Genomic DNA, 22,267 nt, shown 5'->3' on the forward strand with positions numbered 1-22,267 from the left:
ACAAAGTTAATGTTAATGAGTGCATCACATACGTAAACAAGGCAGGAAAAGACTGAAACCCATGAGCTTTAAACATTCAAATCATCATAAGACCATACTAATGTTGGAAATGTGAGACAAATGATAAAACTGTTCCGAGAGAGTGTTAACACATTTTCTAGTGGTAGTTAATTTTCTTGCCTATCCAAGATGGTCTCAATCCACATGCCAACATCACTCTCCACGTAAAGCTCACACAACAGACCAGATGGCTTCAACCTTCCTAAAACTCTTTCCCATATCATCATGACTTCCACAGACATACAGAAGCACTTAAAACTGTATCCCATCACATACTCACGGACAAAATACTCAGTACCACAATAAAGAATGACAAAATAATGTTGGGAGTCTCTTTCCGGTTACCAAACCACAAAGCATAATTTGCCTATGTTAATGCAATACCATCTTAATCACTTGCAACCTCCACAATGGAGTCCTCCAAGGCACTGCATCATCCCTACACTCTTCACAACCTTCCAATTCCCTCAACTCATAACATTCTCAAATCCCAACCCCAACACAAGACCCTTCCTACTTTTGCTTGTCACCATCAGTGCATGCCAAAATACTGAAAGCCATTACAACTTAAACATCACCTCATAATTCCTGAACAATGACACCTCCACTGCTGAATGACGCAGTCCCCTCAAAATTCCTCCACTACACCACTGACATCCAACAAAAATGAGTCAAACATTCATCCACACATCATAATTTCAGTCACCTACATCCCATCTCAGCAAATTACTGTCAATAATAGTATCACATAAGATACATACATGACATCTCAAATGAAAAATATCAACACAAAGTCAGTACAAAAACTAAACGCTCTTAGAATGATTACAGGAACAAAATGCACCAAAGTATGGAAAAAATCTAGTCTCTATAAATAGCCAGGGAGCCATGTAGGTCCACCTAACATGGGATGCTGTAAAAGACTGTGTGGTATCAATGGTTTCTGTGACCATTCAAAATGACTTTCCAGGTGAACAACCTTTGCCACAAGCTACTGAAAATATTTCATAGGCCATTGTGTAAAATATGGTTAGTGCATGGAAACATTTCACATTTTCCTTGTATTTCACAAAAAAATGACATGCTGGAACATGAGTGATTAAGAAGCATAAATAGTAATTGGTTTGCTTAACAGTCTGACATACTAAACTAACTGGTCAGAAACATCATTATGATGCTTTTTGCATTTCATCATGAATATGACCAAAACATGTCATGCTGCAGTCTAGAAAATCAACTAAAATAGAAACTTTCCCAAACTATTATGATATATCTAATATCAAAAGGACCTTTTCGTAATCAAATCTATATATCTTAAGAATGATGGCAATTTTCTGAGGCATATCAGATGCATACAACCGAGAAGGTATGTTGCCAGTACTACCCGCCTGGGTATTGGGAGGGTTAAAGTCATCTGCATAGTGAGCCAGCGCTTTAGTGGTTGTCAAGTTGCACTCCCCTGACCCTGGTAGCAGTCTTTTCTTTCTGCTTCACTAACATGTGGATTACTGGCATTCTGTCTACAAACATACAATCTCTCCTTGTCATTTAAAACACTTGACAACACTTAACTCACACAGCTTATTCTTTATAACTCAAGATTTTCCTGTGGTGAGCACTATGCGCCAGCCCTGCCTTTTGACAAAATGGTAGGAGCAGTAGACAGAAGTAGCAGGTAGGGACATTTAGGCAGGAGCACTAGGTAGAAACATTGGTAGAAGTAATAGGTAAGAGCATTAGATAGAAGTAGTCATAAGGTACATTAGGTAGGAGGCTCTGCAAACACTGCACTAGAGTTGCCCTCTGCCAGTGACCTGTTAAGGGTGAGACACTAAGGCCAAAAAGCAGCAACAGAGTTCTTCAGTTATGGAGACTTTGTTGCCTTAGCCACCACTATGACACGAGTTCCAGTTGGAACAGGTGTCACATAGAATTAATAGAAATAGACTGTTGTCAAATAATGTAGTAATACAACATTATCATACAAGAAGATCTACCTGGCTTATGTTCATAAAATACTGATTATCAGTAGAAGTTTACAACTGGAATCATTTGCAGAAAACAAAATGATAGGTGAGTTTCTTGAACATCAGGCAGAGATCTACTCCTTGTCTGGCTGACTGGCATTATCTTCGACTGGTTCTATGATAATTGCGGTTGAGTTGAAACTACCTTCCTTCAAAGTTTTCTTCTTCTAGTTTAAGTAATCCATGGCAAATAGATGAGGTGTAGTACTGTTACAAGTTAAACTTTGTGGAACATATGCTCCATCTTCCTCAATCTGTTGCATTATGTTTAGACTCTGAGATGTGAGATGTTGCGGAAGGTTGTCATAGCTGATTCCTTGTCCAAGTCTGTTGTTCATTTTTATAAGGGACTTACATGTCTGGTTGTAAATATGATAGGCTGTAGCTACACCAACTGGGGTAACAACTCCAGCTACTTGTTGAAGCATTTGCTGTGACATCAAAAGGACCTTCTCCTTAGTATTTATTTATTTTTATTTATTAGGCTTTGTCGCTGTCTCCCGCGTTAGCGAGGTAGCGCAAGGAAACAGACGAAAGAATGGCCCAACCCACCCACGTACACATGTATATACATACATGTCCACAAACGCACAATATACATACCTATACATCTCAATGTACACATATATATACACACACAGACATCTACATATATACACATGTACATAATTCATACTGTCTGCCTTTATTTGTTCCCATCGCCACCTCGCCACACATGGATAACAACCCCCTCCCCCCTCATGTGTGCAAAGTAGCGCTAGGAAAAACACCAAAGGCCCCACTCGTTCACACTCAGTCTCTAGCTGTCATGTAATAATGCACCGAAACCACAGCTCCCTTTCCACATCCAGGCCCCACACACTTTGCATGGTTTACCCCAGACGCTTCACATGCCCTGGTTCAATCCATTGACAGCACGTCAACCCCGGTATACCACATCGTTCCAATTCACTCTATTCCTTGCATGCTTTTCACCCTCCTGCATGTTCAGGCCCCGATCACTCAAAATCTTTTTCACTCCATCCTTCCACCTCCAATTTGGTCTCCCACTTCTCCTCGTTCCCTCCACCTCTGACACATATATCCTCTTGGTCAATCTTTCCCCACTCATTCTCTCCATGTGACCAAACCATTTCAAAACACCCTCTTCTGCTCTCTCAACCACACTCTTTTTATTTCCACACATCTCTCTTACCCTTACATTACTTACTCGATCAAACCACCTCACACCACATATTGTCCTCAAATATCTCATTTCCAGCACATCCATCCTCTTGCGCACAACTCTATCCATAGCCCACGCCTCGCAACCATACAACATTGTTGGAACCACTATTCCTTCAAACATACCCATTTTTGCTTTCCGAGATAATGTTCTCGACTTCCAAACATTCTTCAAGGCTCCCAGAATTTTTGCCCCCTCCCCCACCCTATGATTCACTTCTGCTTCCATGGTTCCATCTGCTGCCAAATCCACTCCCAGCTATCTAGAACACTTCACTTCCTCCAGCTTCTCTCCATTCAAACTCACCTCCCAATTGACTTGACCCTCAACCCTACTGTACCTAAAAACCTTGCTCTTATTCACATTTACTCTTAACTTTCTTCTTTCACACACTTTACCAAACTCAGTCACCAGCTTCTGCAGTTTCTTACATGAATCAGCCACCAGCGCAGTATCATCAGCGAACAACAACTGACTCACTTCCCAAGCTCTCTCATCCACAACAGGCTGCATACTTGCCCCTCTTTCCAAAACTCTTGCATTCACCTCCCTAACAACCCCATCCATAAACAAATTAAACAACAATGGAGACATCACACACCCCTGCCGCAAACCCACATTCACTGAGAACCAATCACTTTCCTCTCTTCCTACACGTACACATGCCTTACATCCTCGATAAAAACTTTTCACTGCTTCTAACAACTTGCCACCCACACCATATATTCTTAAAACCTTCCACAGAGCATCTCTATCAACTCTATCATATGCCTTCTCCAGATCCATAAATGCTACATACAAATGTATTTGTTTTTCTAAGTATTTCTCGCATACATTCTTCAAAGCAAACACCTGATCCACACATCCTCTACCACTTCTGAAACCACACTGCTCTTCCCCAATCTGATGCTCTGTACATGCCTTCACCCTCTCAATCAATACCCTCCCATATAATTTACCAGGAATACTCAACAAACTTATACCCCTGTAATTTGAGCACTCACTCTTATCCCCTTTGCCTTTGTTAAATGGCACTATGCAAGCATTCCGCCAATCCTCAGGCACCTCACCATGAATCATACATACATTAAACAACCTTACCAACCAGTCAACAACACAGTCACCCCCTTTTTTAATAAATTCCACTGCAATACCATCCACACCTGCTGCTTTGCCGGCTTTCATCTTCCGTAAAGCTTTTACTACCTCTTCTCTATTTACCAAATCATTTTCCCTAACCCTCTCACTTTGCACACCACCTCGACCAAGACAACCCACATCTGCCACTCTATCATCAAACACATTAAACAAACCTTCAAAATACTCACTCCATCTCCTTCTCACATCACCACTACTTGTTATCACCTCCCCATTTGCCCCCTTCACTGAAGTTCCCATTTGCTCCCTTGTCTTACGCACTTTATTTACCTCCTTCCAGAACATCTTTTTATTCTCCCTGAAATTTAATGATACTCTCTCATCCCAACTCTCATTTGCCCTCTTTTTCACCTCTTGCACCTTTCTCTTGACCTCCTGCCTCTTTCTTTTATACCTCTCCCACTCATTTGCATTTTTTCCCTGCAAAAATCGTTCAAATGCCTCTCTCTTCTCTTTCACTAATAATCTTACTTCTTCATCCCACCACTCACTACCTTTTCTAATCAACCCACCTCCCACGCTTCTCATGCCACAAGCATCTTTTGCGCAAGCCATCACTGCTTCCCTAAATACATCCCATTCTCCTTAGTAGGTTCATTAATAGCTATGTGACATGACTAGTTCTTACTGGGTACCTGTTCAGAGGCAACATAAATAAATTTAACATACCTATGAGAACATCATCTCAGTTATTACATTTACAGTATACTGTTTTCACTAGTGGTTTACTTACCAATGAAAAATCTTTTACATAGGCAAGTTTCGCACTATCAAAATATTCACCTTTCAGTTTAAATGTAAGTTTTCATCTTTGACTTTTTGTCTGCCATTTATTGACACAGAAGATGAATTGGATTGTATGCCTTATCACAGAGAAGTCGGGCAGTAAAATTAAAGATGGAATCAGGGAAAATTTCAGCTGCAGCAGTTGTAGAGACATCAATTGTTGGGTCATGTCTGTTCTTTCTTGCAAAGTTTGGCATCATTGCAGCCTTGTGAAGTATGCTGTCCTTTTCATCTATACTGTTACATTTCTATAATTTACTTAGTATTTCCAGAGCATCATCAAGAGGTACATCAGAAGCACAGAGAAAGCCTGCTTCATAACTGTGATCCAGAATAGAGACACATGGAGCATAATGTTGTCTAATTTTCTCCTTAAGAGCACTGATCCATAGTTTTCAGCACGCTTTCTAAGATGGTTATGGCATTTATCTATATTAGATTTTAAAAGGAGTCCCTGTGATTACTTAAACAAGTAAAAATTACTTTCACTTCTCTTTTGCCCATCCATAGATTATGTTTAAAGTTTTCTGAAATTCTTCCTTGTTCTCTGATCCCACTGTCGTACTTCCCTTCATCACCGTAAATATTTCAAGAAGTCCTGACACCAGTACAAAATTATTCCTTGCAGTACTTCCAAAAGGGTATCCTCTGCTTCAGACATGGTTTTACCTACCACCACTTCGAACTTTCCATTAGTCAAACACTATTTGATTAATTTTTCTTGTTTACCGTTAACAATAAGTACCACTACTTTCTTCAATAAAGGTCTATAATTCACTGGGTCAAATGATTTATAATCAAATACATACTGAGCACCCATTCTCTATCCATTTTAAAAGAGTTTCATAAACTGTAGTAAGCTAATAGTTCTCCTAAAGGCCACTCTCCACCAAGCTTCTTGACTTCACATGTAACACATATATGACATTCAATCTCCTCACCAATACCATCACCAGAAAAGCAGCACAAACTAGACGCCCTCAGAACACCAGCTGGTACCAAATTTGGATAAGAAAAAGAATCCCTCATCATCTTTTAACAACAATTCATCTGCTCTGCTTTAAACTATGCCTCACCTGCCTCATCCCCTAACCTCTCGAAAGAAAACAAAATGAAGATGCACACATTACAAAACAGTACACTTAGAACAATCACTGGCTGCCTAGCAACCACTCTCATTCAACATCTTCATAATGAAATAAAGATCCTCCCAATACAGTCTCATCTCAAAATGCTTAGCACTCAATTCTATGCAACAGTATTACAATCCTCCCATCTAAACCACCAACACCCATGTAGAAATGAAAAGGCTAAGAAACTGCACTGGAGTTCATTAGTTACGGAGACTCTATTGCTAAGGTTACCATTTTAAGGAAGTTCCAGTTAGGAACAGGCATCAAAGATATATATAGATGGATAGATAGTACTAAAATAAAAACCCAACCTCCCAATTCAGACTTAAACTCCAAGCTATCAGGCATACAACCTTCAGAAACCACATTTTCCCGATAAACATAAATCATACTTTCCTTATGCTCTGGACATCACCCGTCACAACAGTTTCATCACATCCCATGACCCTTCATGCCCAAGATTCAAGTACTATAAGGAAAATACTGAGCACTTACTATCAAATTGCTTTGCACCCTCTCCATATAAATATACACACAATATCACAACACTTCATGCCCTGTGGTCACATCTGGTGGATGTGGTCAAATTCCTATTTACTCCATTCCCTGGCATGCCATCAATCAACGCAACATAATAAAGTCAAACCTAACAAAACAAATCCTAGCCTAACCAACCAACAGTAACCTGCCCTTACCAACTTAACCTAATCTTACTTAACCCAATGTAAACTCTATGAAACAATATATGTAAATTCTATGTAACAAGAGCCACTAGACAATACCCCATAGTTTATTGTGAACTCCCTAATAACTACTATAAGCTTTTGAACCGTTAACATTTTTCTCTAGTTTTCATATCCCTCCTTCCTCTCGAATGATTTTATGTCTTAGAATAAAAGAAAATGATGGCGATCACGCTCAACATATTTTTCCCTATTCTCCATACATTATACTCACTGTAAAAGTTAGGCTCCTACGTTCTATGGTTTAATAAGTGGCAGTGCCAAATTACAGATTTACCAACCTCCTTACTCACAATCCAGGATGCTAATCTGCCTAGAGAGTGAATATGAACCATACCTATAATGAAAGTGATATCTGGGTGATACGTCAGCTTCCTCCTGGAGGTTCACTGTGTATAAATAAATGTAAACATTGGCTCTGCGCTTCTTGTTTTGATCCTAGTTTCAAGGGATCTGTAATATAAGACCAACTAAGATTCAAGATGAGTTCTATCTTTAAAAACAATACTTATAGTTGTAATGCAAAATTTGTTATCTTTTGTGCATTGCCTAATGTATGTGATGCTATATCTCATTATCAGCGAACGAAAATAGGGTTTAAGCTTTGAACTTATAACTTTGGTCCCTAACAACTATGCAGACGACAAAGCTGTCAGCATATCTTCCCTGACGTGAAAATCGGCATTTATTTTGTGAACATGTGTCCATATTTGGCGTCAGGTAAATGTTCATGATTTTCTAACACGTAATATAGTAGCGGTAAACCACTTACAGAAATTTCTCGTAAATTAATCGGAAAATTAATGAAATGTATACATTTAAATTACATTGATTGCCTTTTAGGTCTTGCATCATTCAAAACAAACTATGTATTCATCCATGGTACATAGTTATTAAATTCGGTGCACCGAAGCTAGGGCTGTAAGTCGTTTGTAAGACCTGTATGAGATTCAGAAATCATTGAAATATCCTGAAAATTAACAAATATTTACTTACCATTACAGCATTTACTTATAGTGCAGTTAGCATTCTTCTCGTCACTTTTATTAATCTTATATCAGGGCTGGTTCTTCTATAGATTAATAAGAACTTCTCCTCCTTTAGCACATGAGACGTAAAACTTATTTGAATCAGATGTACAAGTGAAACAGGAAGAATTTTGTCATTTCGTCAGCAGGACAATTAATCATTTAGTTACCGAATGTATGAACCATCGTTCAGTAATTGAATCAATGCTGAAATCCTGTTTAGCTTCTAAGGCGGAAAAAGAAAGTGTTAGACGAGTTTCTTTCTAGATTTCTTGTGAGCTCTAAACTGAAAGAAATGACAAACCAAGTTTAAGAGTAATTAGAAAATCTTTTAACAGTGACAACATTTCGAGATATATTGTTGAAAATGACTTACTTATTGTTCCGTACATACATTGAACTTCATAATAGATCTTGAAAGGGCATAGATCATTCAGAGAAATTAGAGTGAAATAAATCATAACAAAAGAAGCTGTTTAGATTTTTTTGCTTCCTACTAGCCTCTGCTTTATATCGTTATTAGAAAGCAGTAGACTCGATATTTTGGCCACATGTACAAGAATAATGCAAGTATCTGAGGCTTGGTTATCTGTGGCATGAAGTAATAACTTTGTCAGCTTCTGATGGGTCACTTTAATGCCGTAACATTAAAAAGTAAATGAATGAATACCTTGAAGGGTTATGGTATTGCATACATTACCTTTAGCATGAAAACATATGTGAAGAGTGTATAAGAGCAAACAGCCATGCATATTAATGATACATTATAAAATGAGGGTCATAGTTGTAGTTTGCCATTTCAAACGTCATCTGCATATATGTAATTGTATCTCTTAATACAATTGCTGAACATTGCCCATGTGTGATTGACAGAATGATGTTTTGAAAGGTTAAACTGGAGGCTCAGTGATATTAAAGATAACCAAGACAAAGATATAAGTATGCCATGGATAATACTTCCTTTGAAAAAATGGTATCACGCATACTTCTCTGTACATGATTTTGGCAAAATATCATAGTCAGTAGAAATGGTATGGCCTTTGTATCCTGGCATTGGTATGGTGGTGTTGCAGCATCATAGTGTCCAGTAGGAGGGAAGAGCGTGGCGGCAGCCTCCACCCCATGAGTGAGCCCCTCACATCCCTCGCCTGCCTCGCTCCTAGCTATGGCCACTTGCCGCAGGAAGGTTGAGGTACGTAAGCTATTCATACCCTTCTAGTAGTGTCTCTGCTTGTAGTCATGGAAGTATGATGCTGTCTTAGACTTCTATTTTTTTTTTTTTTTTCTTGCTTGATTCCTTGCCATCAGAGCATTCCAGAGAGGAGAGGAGACTTGGGGAGTCCCCAAGTGCAGAGAGAGAGAGAGAGAGAGAGAGAGAGAGAGAGAGAGAGAGAGAGAGAGAGAGAGAGAGAGAGAAATTTAATGCATAAATTGAAGAGTACAAAATAGTAAGATTATTTGTGTTGTCGCATGGTAATATGAAGTGGATGACAAGTCACCACGAACATCATCCTAGGCCTCCTGCTAACTCTGGGCAGCCCTAATTGGTATAAGAATGCTAATACTGTCAATAGTCTTGTTTACTGGTGCTCATGATCTCATGATTGTGAATTTTTCTCAAATATGAATCTAATCTCTCTCTCTCTCTCTCTCTCTCTCTCTCTCTCTCTCTCTCTCTCTCTCTCTCTCTCTCTCTCTCTCTCAGCTGGTGTGTTCTGCATCACATTTATACATGACTTACATATTTTAGAATTTTGAATACCTTTCTTCTCATAATCATAGCCCATGTCTACAACTTTTTTTCCTATGGCTCAGAAACTCATATACCTGTACTTATTTTTTTGTAGTAAATGGATGTTTGGGTGAATATTTTCTTTGAAATTTTGAGAGAAAAACTAAAGTTACAATCTTTTCATTTTTTTTGTAGACTTTTCCAAAAGATAAGTTACTCAAAACAAGGCTGTCATACAGATGTAATAACCGGCATAAGAACCACATTTTTGGTGCCTTCAGCTGAAATTCACTTCACTGCTTAGCACTCTGATGAACCCTGGCATGTTATCTTTAATGACATCCTTTTCTTCTCCATAATTAACCTCCAGTGGCACCCTGATGAATTCCCATAGAGACTTCCTATTTAAGTTCTTGTCATTAGTTTGCAGAAGTTTGCAGATTACTAATAACTTCTGTAACACTTCCCCATTTCGAGATATGGGGCACTTCTAACTTTTCTTCTGTCTATCTCTTATCTATAGCTCTGATGCTTGTTCCAGTTGGAACCCCCTCAAAGGGGTTTCTGCGGCAACAGTCTCCATAACCAAATCTAAGACAGTGTCTGCACAGACTCCTGCCTAATGTTCCTAATGACTACTTCTATCTAATGCTTCTATCTACTACTTCTGCTCAGTTTCTACGTAATGCTCCTGCCTAAATGTTTCTACCTGCTACTTCTGTCCACTGCTTGTACCATTTTGCCAAAAGGCCTTTACTTTGCGTTATTATTTGTAATGGTTACTTTTCACTTTATATAAACTTTTCCCTTTTCACAGTCCCAGTCACTGTTCAGATTATTATGCATTTGATTCTTATTAATGTATCTGAAATATCATAACACAAATGAAATGATACTGTCATCATGAATTGTGCAACCACCACCTAATAAGGACAGTTTAAACTAAGAACAAACGGTGATACATAACAGAAAAACTTTCTGTTTTGAGACATGCTGCAAAACAAAATATTGTTTGTTGATCACCTTTAAAACAAACCTCAGTGTCATGCTACTGCTTTGAACCATATTATTTAGATTAACAAGAATAGCAGTGCATACTAGTCCAGGGCTCAAGGTATGGTATAACAGTTATTATATAAATTCATTTATTATCCTTGCAAACATGTAGTTAGTAACTGTTGCAATAACTGCTCATGCTTCAAATGAAAATTCCCAATTGAGTGTGTTGGTGCTCTTTTGATAGATGTATGTATGTCTGGGCCATTTCTTCAATGTCAAGGAAGTCTTGTGGATGTAACATAGCATCACTGTTAAACATCCCTGTTTTATTATGCTTTGAGCAAAGTGTTTAACCTTTTTGGTGCACTGAAAGACCTCTCTGCCTCCCATGAACTTGATGGGGAAGTTATTAGTCAAAGTAATTTTTTCACTATCAGTGAACACATGGCAAACTTGAGGAGTGATCTCTTTAAATTTTCACCTGCAATCCTCCATTGTTTACAAGTGATTTTGCATGTATGTGTTGGCGGTGGGTGGCAATACATACTTTGTCTTCAGTCTACAAAAAGGGAGAGGTGCATATAGCCTGTCTTCAGTCATTTTTTCCCCTTCATACACCACTTTTATACATCCTTTTTAACAAGTTTATCACTTTCTTTCATGTGTCCTCAGGTTACTCTATCCCTTTGTTTGTTGAAGAACTGTTAACTGTCCAAATTATTGATCTGTTTTAAAGACTTAAAGGTTGTGATCAGGTCACCCTTCACTTTTGATTACTTATTTGCTATTACCTATTTAGACTGTATGTGGAGGGAATCTTACTCTCATGATACCATATCTTTTTAACATTCTTTAATATCATACATCCTTTTGAATTTATGTCCTGTTTTTGTTAACCATTACCTCAGTCATTCCTTTCCATTTATCCACCACTCTTTAAACTATGAAAATATTTCTTTGCATCTTTTTTAACAAGTTTCTTATTTGATCGTATGTTATATTCTGTAGTTGCTCTATTCCTACATCTTTGAAAGAACTGTTCTCTGTCCATGTCATTGATATGTTTTGAAAATGTAAAGGTTGTGATCAGGTCACCCCTCACTCTTGTCTCTTCCAAAGTGGTTGAATTTAAAGCCTCCAGCTTTTCCCTTTAACTGAGCTTTCTTAATTTTGGTGCCATCATTGTTGGCTTACTCTGAACCTTCTTTATTGGCTCTTTGTGCTTCTTTAGGTGCAATGGTCAGACCTGAGAAGCATATTCTAGTTTTAGCCTTATGTAGAATATGAATAACTTGCTAAATACTTCCTTATCCATATACCTGGAGGCTGTTCTGATATTTCCCAGCAGACAGTTTGTTTCCATAACTATTTCCCTGGTATGAGGCTCTGGTGACATCTTATGGAGGATGTCGACTCCCAAGTCCTTCTCACACACAGGATCCAAAGACTTATTTCCAACGAGATGAAATGATAATTGGGCCTTCTTTCACCCTGTCCTGTCCTCTTTACTTTAAATTTGCTCAGATTGAATTCCATTGACCATGCATTAATCCAGCTTTGCAGTCTGTCAAGGTTTCCTTATAATCTGATGCAATCCTTTTTGCTTTTCACTTCCCTCATGACTTTTGCATCATCTGCAAACATATGCGGGTGGGAGTCCATACCTTCAGACAAGTCACTTACACAAACCCTGTGGCATTCCATGCTCATCTCAACCCATTTGGGAAAGGCTCCTCTAACATTTGTCCTAAGTTCCCTTCCACTCAGTTGTTGGAGTTTCCTCATTATTTCTTAATCAGCCTCCTATGTGTGTATAGTGTCAGATGCTTTCTGGTAGTCCTAATACAAATAGTCCTCCCTAGCACTGAGCTCACTCTCTATAGAACTCTGCAAATTATTTGTTATAAATGGCCTTTCCTTAAAACCATGTTCTCACTTGGGTAATCTCTCCTCTGTAGAAAGTCATCCACTTGCTTTCTAATAATCTTTTCCTGAACCTTATATACTGTATTTGTGAAAGCATGCATGCCTGTTTTTATACAAAATATGTATGTCCATATGTGTTTCTAAAGCATGTGTAATATGCATGCTTGTAAATGTATGCCTGCATTTATTAAAGAAAGCTCCATAGATTAGTGCATGTGATGGTTTTCACAAATGAGGACTTTTTACCTGTTTTATTAAAACTTTTAATAATGAAAGATGGACTTACAAACCCACACTTTAAATACAGGTGATTACCTATTTGTACTGTACAGGAAGGGAGTTTAACATCTGTGGGGATCCATCTCTTGAACTGAACACTCCAGCATCATACAGCCTGTTAAATTCATGGGCACTGTCTGTATTAACCATATCGTCAGTCAATCTGTTCTGTTCATCCATCACTCTTATACTGTAAAAGTTTTTTATCCTTATGTACAAGTTTCATGCATAATTTCTTGTTGCTCTACCTCAGCATCTCAAAGAACTGTTCACTGTCCACTTTATTGATCTCTTATAAGAACTTAAGGCTGTCATCAGGTCACTCTTCACTTCTATGTCTTCCAAGATGGGTAAATTTTAAGCCTTCAACCTTTTCCTGTTGCTTAGCTTTCTTCATTCTGGTACCATCTTTGTTGCCCTCCTCTGTACCTTCTCTTTGAGCTCTTTTTGTATCTTGATGCTTGGTGACCAAACCTGAGAAGCATATTCTAGTTTAAGCCATATGCATGATATAAATAGCTTGCTAGATATTACCTTATTCATACATCTGATACTTGCCTGCAGGCAGCTTGTCTCCCAAACTATTCTCCTGGTATGGGACTCTGTCCTTCTTGCACACAGAATTCTGAAACATATTTCTTGTTAGGTAATAATCATAATGAGGCCATGTTTCAAATTGTTTTATTGTCATTGCTTTAGAATTGCTCTGGTTGAATTTCATCAGCTTCATTTCAGAGCAACTTTGAAGTCTGTTTAGGTCCCCTTGTATGGTGATGCAGTCCACCTTGCTTTTCACTTCCCTTTGCATCATCTACCTTTAGGCAAGTCAATAATGTAGATTAAGACGAGTAATGTTCCCAGAACCGAACCCAGTGGCACTCCACTAGTTACCTCAACCCATTTAGAAATGGCTCCTCTAATATGCATCCTTTGTTCCTACATAAAGAGATGGTTCTGTGTCCATCATTGGAGATTCCCTCTTATTCCTGCTTGGTGATCCAGTGTTTTAATGAACCTCCTCTGTTGTTCAGTGTCAGATGCCTTCTGGCAGTCCAGATACAGACAGTCCACTCAGCCTTCCATTTTGTCTAGGAGTGAGCTTACTCTGTTGTGAAACTCAATGAGGTTAGTTACACATGACCTCCTTTCCCTAAAACCATGCTGTCTCTAACTCAGAAATTTCTCTTCCGTAGAAGTTCATGCACATGCTTTCTAATAATCTTCTCAGGAATCTTACATGTAGTATTCATTGAGACCAGTCTTTAGTTCAATGCCTGTTCCTGGTTTCCTTTCATACACCTATAAAGGTATGATGCTCGCCTTTTTCCATTCCTTTGACCCTATGTTTCTCTCCTGTTACATATGGGACAGTAACTCAAGTGGTTTGTCTAGCATATCTGCATACATCATATGGACATATGTATGGGTCAAATTCTTTTAGTATTCTATTAACTTCTTTTTTAGATGTCCTCCACTTTCAACTCTCTGGTGTTGGGGCTGTAGTATCTTCAGTGAAAACATTTGAACATGTTGCTCAGTTCCTCTTATAATCTTACATCATCCTATATAATTTTTCCCTCTGAATCCCTTAGTATGGTTAGATGCTCTTTAACTAAGAAGTGACTCCTGATGAATTCATGGGAAGTTTTGGATTTTCACTTGCCTTGTCCACAATATTTATTTCAAAGTTTTTGTTTTCCATCTTCTCTTATCTTGCTACTCATTTTATGCTCTCTTATACCTCACAGATTCTGCTGGCTAGGGTGCATTCTGTATCTTTGTCACTGCACATCTTAAGGCTCATTTATTCTATGACATCTTTTATTAAAGCATTTCATCTTCCTTACCATCCCTTCTAGATTAGAGTCTTGAGATACCCATGCCTTTGTTTCTTTATTTTAGATTTCACAGAACCTTTCAGCACAAAGTCCTGGCTCCTGAATTTCACTTCACAATATACATTACCATAGAAATTATAAAGATTTTTGTAGTTTCCTCAGTTATATCTATTTCCTGTCTCACTTCTGCTCTTTTAATGTCCTCTTTTACCACATATTAAAACTTGAGCATTACATGTTAGTATGAGTGAAGACAAGATCTAATAATAATGGTGTATAAGTCTGTTTCATCTTGGTGTGTTATATGTCATACTGGTATAGGAAATTTTCCGATGTACACTCTTAAACCTTTTGTGTTCTTGACTCTTTATCACCATAAGAATCCAAATACCTCCAGTCTGTCTTTTTATAACCGAATTTCCCCATTATCAGTGCTTTACCATCTCTAAGAAATGTGTGTTTCACTGAGTCATGTACCATCCTGATTGAATGATTGTTCTTTCATTGTTATCTTCATATTTTTGTTCCAATTTGTTGCAGTGGAGCATTATATAATAATAACAACACTATGCTCTTCCCTACACTTACCATTCCCATTATGCATTGTGTGAATAGGCCATATTCCTCTTTTCTTGAAACTTCAGGCTAATCCTCCCCCTCCTTTACCTTCTCATTTCTTTCTTGCTATCATGTACCCCTCTGAGCAGAACAGGTGAGAGCCAATCTCTTTGGTAAGCATAGTTTCCATGACTCCACGACTGGAAGGTTAGTATTTATTCTTTATTTATTATACTTTGTCGCTGTCTCCCGCGTCAGCGAGGTAGCGCAAAGAAACAGATGAAAGAATGTCTAACACATACACATGTATATACATACACATCCACACACACATATACATACCTATACATTTCATCATATACATATATATACATACACAGACATATACATATACACACATGTACATAATTCATACTTGCTGCCTTTATTCATTCCCGTCGCCACCCCGCCACACATGAAATGACAATCCCCGCACTCGCGCAAGGTAGCGCTAGGAAAAGACAACAAAGGCCACATTCGTTCACACTCAGTCTCTAGCTGTCATATATAATGCACCGAAACCACAGCTCCCTTTCCACATCCAGGCCCCACAAAACTTTCCATGGTTTACCCAAGATGCTTCACATGCCCTGGTTCATTCCATTGACAGCACGTCAATGGATTAGTGGGGTTAATAATGTTTATATTCTTCATGGAACATTTAGGAGCTATTCATGAAATAGATAGTTGTATAGAGAAAGCACAACAAGGTTTAAATTATTTTTAAGAAAACAGGTCATATATATTAACAGAAATCAAAAAGACTGAGAAGTAGTACAGAAAGTGTTTTTTGTGTCTGGTTTAGCATTCTGAAATAGGTGGACAAGCTGCAGGTAATCAGTATCCTAATGTTGCTAAATATCTAAATGTAGATAAAGAAGCTAGATTTTCAAGCTAGCAAGTGTTGTTCATGAAAAGAAAACATGGCTTGCATAAAGATTTAGCACTTGGAATATTATTAGTTAAGGATTGATATGAAAAGGAAAATCAGGTATTTGAATAATTTTAGAAAGTCCAGAGATATGTTGAGTTTAGGTTGCTTATGATTTATCATGAAGTATGTAATTACCTGTTTACTCTATGGAGACGGAGCTTTACACTCATGGGGTCCCATCTCATGAACATTCTCTTCTGTCATACAATCTCCTTTTATTTAGGTATGCTGCCTGCATTAGTCTTGTCCTCAGTCAACCTGTTCCACTCATCTACAACTCTTGTACTATAAAAGTATTTCTTTCCATCCTTATTAACATTTCTTACTCAATTTCATGTTATGTCTTCTATTTTCTCTATCCCATCTTTCAAAGAATTGTTTACTATCCACATCATTGATCTTTTAAAACCTGAAAGTGTGTGATCAGGTCACCCCTCACTCTACTCTCTTCCATGGTGGGTAAATGTAAAGTCTCTCGCCTTTCCAAGTATGTCAGCTCTCTTAATTCTACTACTACCTTTGCTGCCCTTCTTTGGATCTTCTCTATAAGCTCTTTGTGCTTCTTTAGGTGTGGTGACCAAACCCGAGAAGCACAGTCAAGTTTTGTATGTTGGTGTATGTTGTGACTGAGAGATTGGAATTGATGCCAGTGATGATACAGTCTCTTTAGAGATAAGTAGAGGCTTTTTGAGCAGAGTAACAGAAGAATGTAAACATTGGTGTCATTTGTTTGAGAATTTATAGTTATCAAGAAAAGGTTACTCTTGTACATGATTGAAAGAGAGTAGGGGCAAGGACAGATGCATCCCTTGTATTTAGGTATATTTTTAGCATGAAACCTGTGATTGCAGGTGATCGTGGTGCTGCTTTTAACTCTGGTGCCACGCCCGGGTCCTCTGGAGCCACGTCCACCATGCACTCGGGACAAAGCGGCACTTGTCAGGAAGCTTGTCAACAAGGTGGGTGCTTGTTGAGAAAGTTTGTGAGAGAATTTGTTTATTCTTAAAGAGGCATATAAAAGTATTTTTGTTTAGGAACAATGTAATGATCTATGGGGAAAGTGCTGAGAAGTATTCCCTTTTGTTGTACTTCTTAAAATCTCTAGTACACTTTAGGAAATTTGTATATTTTTTAGAATGTTCAAGGTTTTCCCACTGCTTCTCATGCTGATGTAGGTGGTTTTACGTAGTAAGAAAAACATATATGATTATGTCAGTTTAACAGGGTGGGTGAAAACTATAGGAATCAGGTTGCAGAATGGGTGCAGAACAGAATCTAGTTACAGGATGGAGGCATAGCAAATTTTTAGGACAGGTTAGGTGCGAAATGAAACCATGGTACAGCACTAGACTGAGATCTAGTTTGTAAGAATACAAAGACAAAAAAGTAAAACAAAGTCAAGTTGTGGCTGCATCTTTAACAGTAAAATGGCTAGTTGATGGTTCAAAAGAATCTTTGAAAAAGTGGATGTTGATAAGGAGAGAAAAATAGGTGAGGGATGAGGAAATCATGGGAGATCTATGATTGTCAAGGGGGTAGTTGACAAAATGAAGGGTAGGGTAGGGAGAAAATTGAAAAGAATGATGAAAAAGTTGATTTGAGAAATGAGGATGACCTGGAAATTTTTGTTTGTCATCCTTGTTCTAAGCAGCTGGCATATAGAATGAAGATAAAATACAGACTGATTGTTACATCACTGAGAAATGAAACTATTGTACAGCAGACAAGGGATGAAGGCCTTTTCTCTTATTATTATGTTATTTTTGTTTTGAATTATGGAATATCATGAAAATGTATAGTCTGTGTAAAATTTAGAGGCATTCAGCAGCTCAGACTCCACACTCGTATACAAAAATGAACTTCTTTTCCAATTAATGTTATTTCATTTCACGGTCTGTTTCCATTACCCCATACATATCTTTCTTTGTTGCCTCATATCTCAAGCAGCTTTTGTTTTCTTCATTGTAATCTTTCTTCTTGTGTGTAAGTTGTTGGTGACATCTTCACTAATGTAATATAGTGATGCTGAAAAGTGAAGTCTTTGATATTGTTTGCTTATCATGAGGAATTAACTGTATTGAAGTTTCCTATGGGGGATGCATTTCCAACTCATCTGTATGGCTCTGTTTGGTGGGAGGATAGATATTTGTATTATATATCATCTTAGTTGTCCCTGGGGATATGCGAGAAAGAACACTGCCCATGTGCTCCCTGTGTATCGTAGAAGATTACTATGAGAGGTGCGAATGGATGGCTGGAAGTCCACCCTTCCTGTATTTCTTTCCAAAAGAAGGAATAGAGCAAGGAGCCAGGAAGAATTCTCCCTTTAAGGGTACATCATCTGTTTTTGATGCTCCTCACTCACTCTGGCAGTTGTGCACATGTATGAAATGAAAATTTATTTTAGCATTGGGACTCACAGTTTGCAAAGGTATTAGGGAAAGTGTTGCATACTCCACCCAGAATTTTTTTTTAAAATACTGTTCATTAGTGTATTATGTTCATCTGATAACATAATCAGAAGTCAGAAGTGTATATTTGGTTGTAGAATGTATGCAATCATGTCTTTTGTTGGCTAATACTTTAATCATGTTTCAAACTTGCTAGCGGTGGTTACCAGTGCTGGAGAAGTATGGAGTGACCCTACCTCTAGAGTGCCCACTACATGCAGCTCGGGATGTGTTTGCACAGCAGGAAGCAGCCAAGGTGCATGTTCCGCCTCAGTGGACTTGTGGCCTCTGTGGCAAGTCCTTTTATCATGAGGCTCATTTGGACCGTCACCTTGACAACCGGCATGAAGACTACCTCAATAATGTAAGATCATCCTAGCATTGCAGTTAATAGTAGCAGATATCTAAGAAAGTAACATCTCAAGACTTTTTTGTATACGTGTAATTAATTACAAAATTGCACAGCATGAGGAAGGATTTCTGCAATCATAAAGTTTCATTGTTTAAGTCCTCTCGTCATGCTTTTTTACTATTTTTACAGTTTGTAGTCACTGTTCTTTTCTTTCATTGAGCTTGTTTTACCCATCCTCTATACTTTTACTATAGAAGGGCTCCTCCACATCATTTCTACACTCCTACTTAGCTTCTGGTCAGGACCTTTCTTTGATCTCTTTAGCTTTTGGAGAGCTGTTCACCTAGACAATCTTCATTTTGATTCTGAAATTTGAATTATGATAACGTCCCCCCTTTCCCTCTCTCTCTAACATTTTGTACAAGTTTATAACTGCTAACCTCTCCTTCTAACTCAGGTCCTTTTTTTATATACCATCTTTGTTGCATTTGGTCAGAATTTGTCAAATCTATTTTTTTTGTGAGGAAACCAAACTTGATATGCATATTCTAATTCAAGCCTAATATATGCTTTAGATATTTCTTTCTTTCTTTCATACTATTTGCCATTTCCCGCGTTAGCGAGGTAGCGTTAAGAACAGAGGACTGGGCCTTTGAGGGAATATCCTCATCTGGCCCCCTTCTCTGTTCCTTCTTTGAGAAAAACCAAAAAAAAACAAGAGGGGAGGATTTCCAGCCCCCCGCTCCCTTCCCTTTTAGTCGCCTTCTACGACACGCAGGGAATACGTGGGAAGTATTCTTTCTCCCCTATCCCCAGGGATATTTATCTACACATTTATTGATTTTATACTTAAATGCAATTTTAGCTTAGTTAACAAAATTTTCTCCCTTAACAATTCTCATAACATTCATATGTATATTATCAAAATATTTTTTCATTTCCATGTCTAACATTTTTGTTTTCCCCATGCCTTTCCCACACATTTCAAAAACCAATTTTACTTTGATTAGCAGATGTTTGGCATAACTCTCTATGTATATTGCATCTATATGTTTGTGGAGCAGCACTGTATGTAGAACTGATATTTCATTATATTTATCAACTTCAGTTGAGTGTAATGGAAAGGGAATATTATTAGTGAATTATGTTTTTGAATATACTGCTGTTGTAATGCTTGTTATCTGTGAGTGTAATGGAAAGTGAATATTATCAGTGAATTTTTTGTATATACTGCCGTTTTCATGTTTTTATCTGTTTTTAAGGTTTCATATATCTAAATAGCAACATCAATTAAGTTAGTCAATAAGGAAATATCAAATAATTGGTCTCATGAGGTAGTTCCCTCAAATCCAATCATGATGGAAAAAAAGTTGTGATGTTCTGGCAACAGTTTATGTACTATGTTCACCTCCGAGTCCCTTTCATGCACAGATCCACGTAGTTTATTTCTTGCAAGATTTCAGCTAGATCTAGTCCTCCTTTTGCTATGTTTCATCTTCAGAGCTTTACATTTGGCATGATTAAACATTGTCAGCCATACCCCCTACCATATTTGGAGCTTGTCTGTCTCTTTAAAGTTTGACCCAGTCATAGTAACTCTTTCTCTGTCTTATGATTTTAATATCATTCATAAATATATTCAGTTATGAAAACCCACTCTCTTTACAACCTCTTGTGTGGATTAGTGTCCTTGTGGTTTTTTATATACATAGGTCAGTAATAACGACAACCTCAAGACTTAGTCTTAAGTAACATTATTAGTGACTTTAATTTGGTTTGAAAAGACATCTCTGACACATTTCCCATGTTCCTTTCTCTTTATGTATGATTTCAGGTCGTAGTTTTTCATGTAGTGATATACATGCTGATATAAAGTTGATATTCTTTTAACATGTCTTTGTTACAGGGGGAGGATTCAGTTTGCTTGGCAGATTTTTGTGATGTAATGCGGTGTGAGGTGTTGTTGGAGAGACTGAGGGACTTTGATGACACACCACCTTCTGCCACTGCATTAGATTTGTGGCATCAACCACTATTGCTGTCTTCCCCTACAATGCACCAGGCTCAGTCACATTCAGGTATCAGTTTTTAGTGGTTTCTTTTGTTGTACTGGTTATTTGTGCCATATGTAGACCCAAAAACTTTTCTTGGCTGTGTTTTATCATAAGTTTAGTCATCAGATAATACAGCAAACTGAAGGAAGCACCAACAAGCCTGTTTAGCACTTTTATGGTGGGATGTGCAAAGTACCACAGATGCTAACAAGAAAAAAGATAGATCATTACAGAGTTCATTGCAGTAGTGAAAGGTTATGCAAACCTGCAACTCTTGTAGCATCTACAGCATCACTCTATGATCAGCACTAATTCAGTGTAGAGAAGGAAGCAGAGATCAACCAACCTTTAAGGACAAAACTCTTGTACGAAAAATAGTTATGATCAACAGGACTGCACAGATAGCATGTGCATCTGACCATAAACAAGAGGATGTGGCATATTAAAGTGAGACATAAGGATTCAAAAGCCAAATGTAGATATTAACACCTCAACTATGTCATCACAACACTTTTATCTATACAATTTTCAGAACCTTTAGTGAAACCTTTTACTGTACCTGCTGCTGATATGGAATCATAAGCATAGGAAGTTTAAATGCTGATTTAAAAAAAAAATACACCACAAATCTTGAAGGAAGGGGTGCACCAATGTATTTAATGAGAACATCAGCTTCATATTTGCATCAGATGATTAAGAATATGGTCTCCTTAGCACTGTATATCTCATTAACAGAACCAGCCATACATTCCACTGTGTCCTGATTGATGAGGTTGTCCTTACTTTGATGATACAATATCTGCCTTCACCCTTTTACTTACAAGTCCAAAGGAAAAGAATTAATGGAAAATAAGTTGCATGTTATGACATCCTGTCTTGAGAAAAGTTTCAATGGCAAACATCATAAATGAAACTGCTTTAATCTAACTTTTTGTATTTCAACATT

The 22,267-nt window shown here is 37.8% G+C and overlaps 2 protein-coding genes across 10 annotated transcripts in view; one reads left to right on the plus strand and one right to left on the minus strand.

Annotated features, from left to right (window-relative positions):
* Window positions 1–22,267, minus strand: part of CYLD (ubiquitin carboxyl-terminal hydrolase CYLD) — a 187,379-nt gene that overhangs the window by 91,801 nt on the left and 73,311 nt on the right. For 2 of the 9 annotated variants that reach the window (XM_071675144.1, XM_071675139.1), the window contains exon 1: window positions 7,470–7,574. The exons of 1 other annotated variant lie outside the window; for it this stretch is intronic. The gene's annotated coding sequence lies outside the window, so the exon portion shown is untranslated. Of the gene's footprint in view, window positions 1–7,469; window positions 7,575–22,267 lie in introns of those variants that run through there. 6 more of the 9 variants (XM_071675148.1, XM_071675147.1, XM_071675149.1 and 3 more) reach the window with 5 other exon arrangements.
* Window positions 7,762–22,267, plus strand: part of LOC139756096 (uncharacterized) — a 51,379-nt gene continuing 36,873 nt past the window's right edge. Inside the window, exons 1-5 of the mRNA XM_071675153.1 lie at window positions 7,762–7,852; window positions 9,234–9,352; window positions 17,317–17,424; window positions 19,073–19,279; window positions 21,174–21,345. Of these exons, the coding sequence (XP_071531254.1) occupies window positions 9,326–9,352; window positions 17,317–17,424; window positions 19,073–19,279; window positions 21,174–21,345 (514 nt within the window). The 5' untranslated portion in view covers window positions 7,762–7,852; window positions 9,234–9,325. The remainder of the gene's footprint in view (window positions 7,853–9,233; window positions 9,353–17,316; window positions 17,425–19,072; window positions 19,280–21,173; window positions 21,346–22,267) is intronic.

Source organism: Panulirus ornatus, chromosome 20 (genome assembly GCF_036320965.1).
Source record: "Panulirus ornatus isolate Po-2019 chromosome 20, ASM3632096v1, whole genome shotgun sequence".
NCBI classification, from domain to species: Eukaryota; Metazoa; Arthropoda; class Malacostraca; order Decapoda; family Palinuridae; genus Panulirus; species Panulirus ornatus.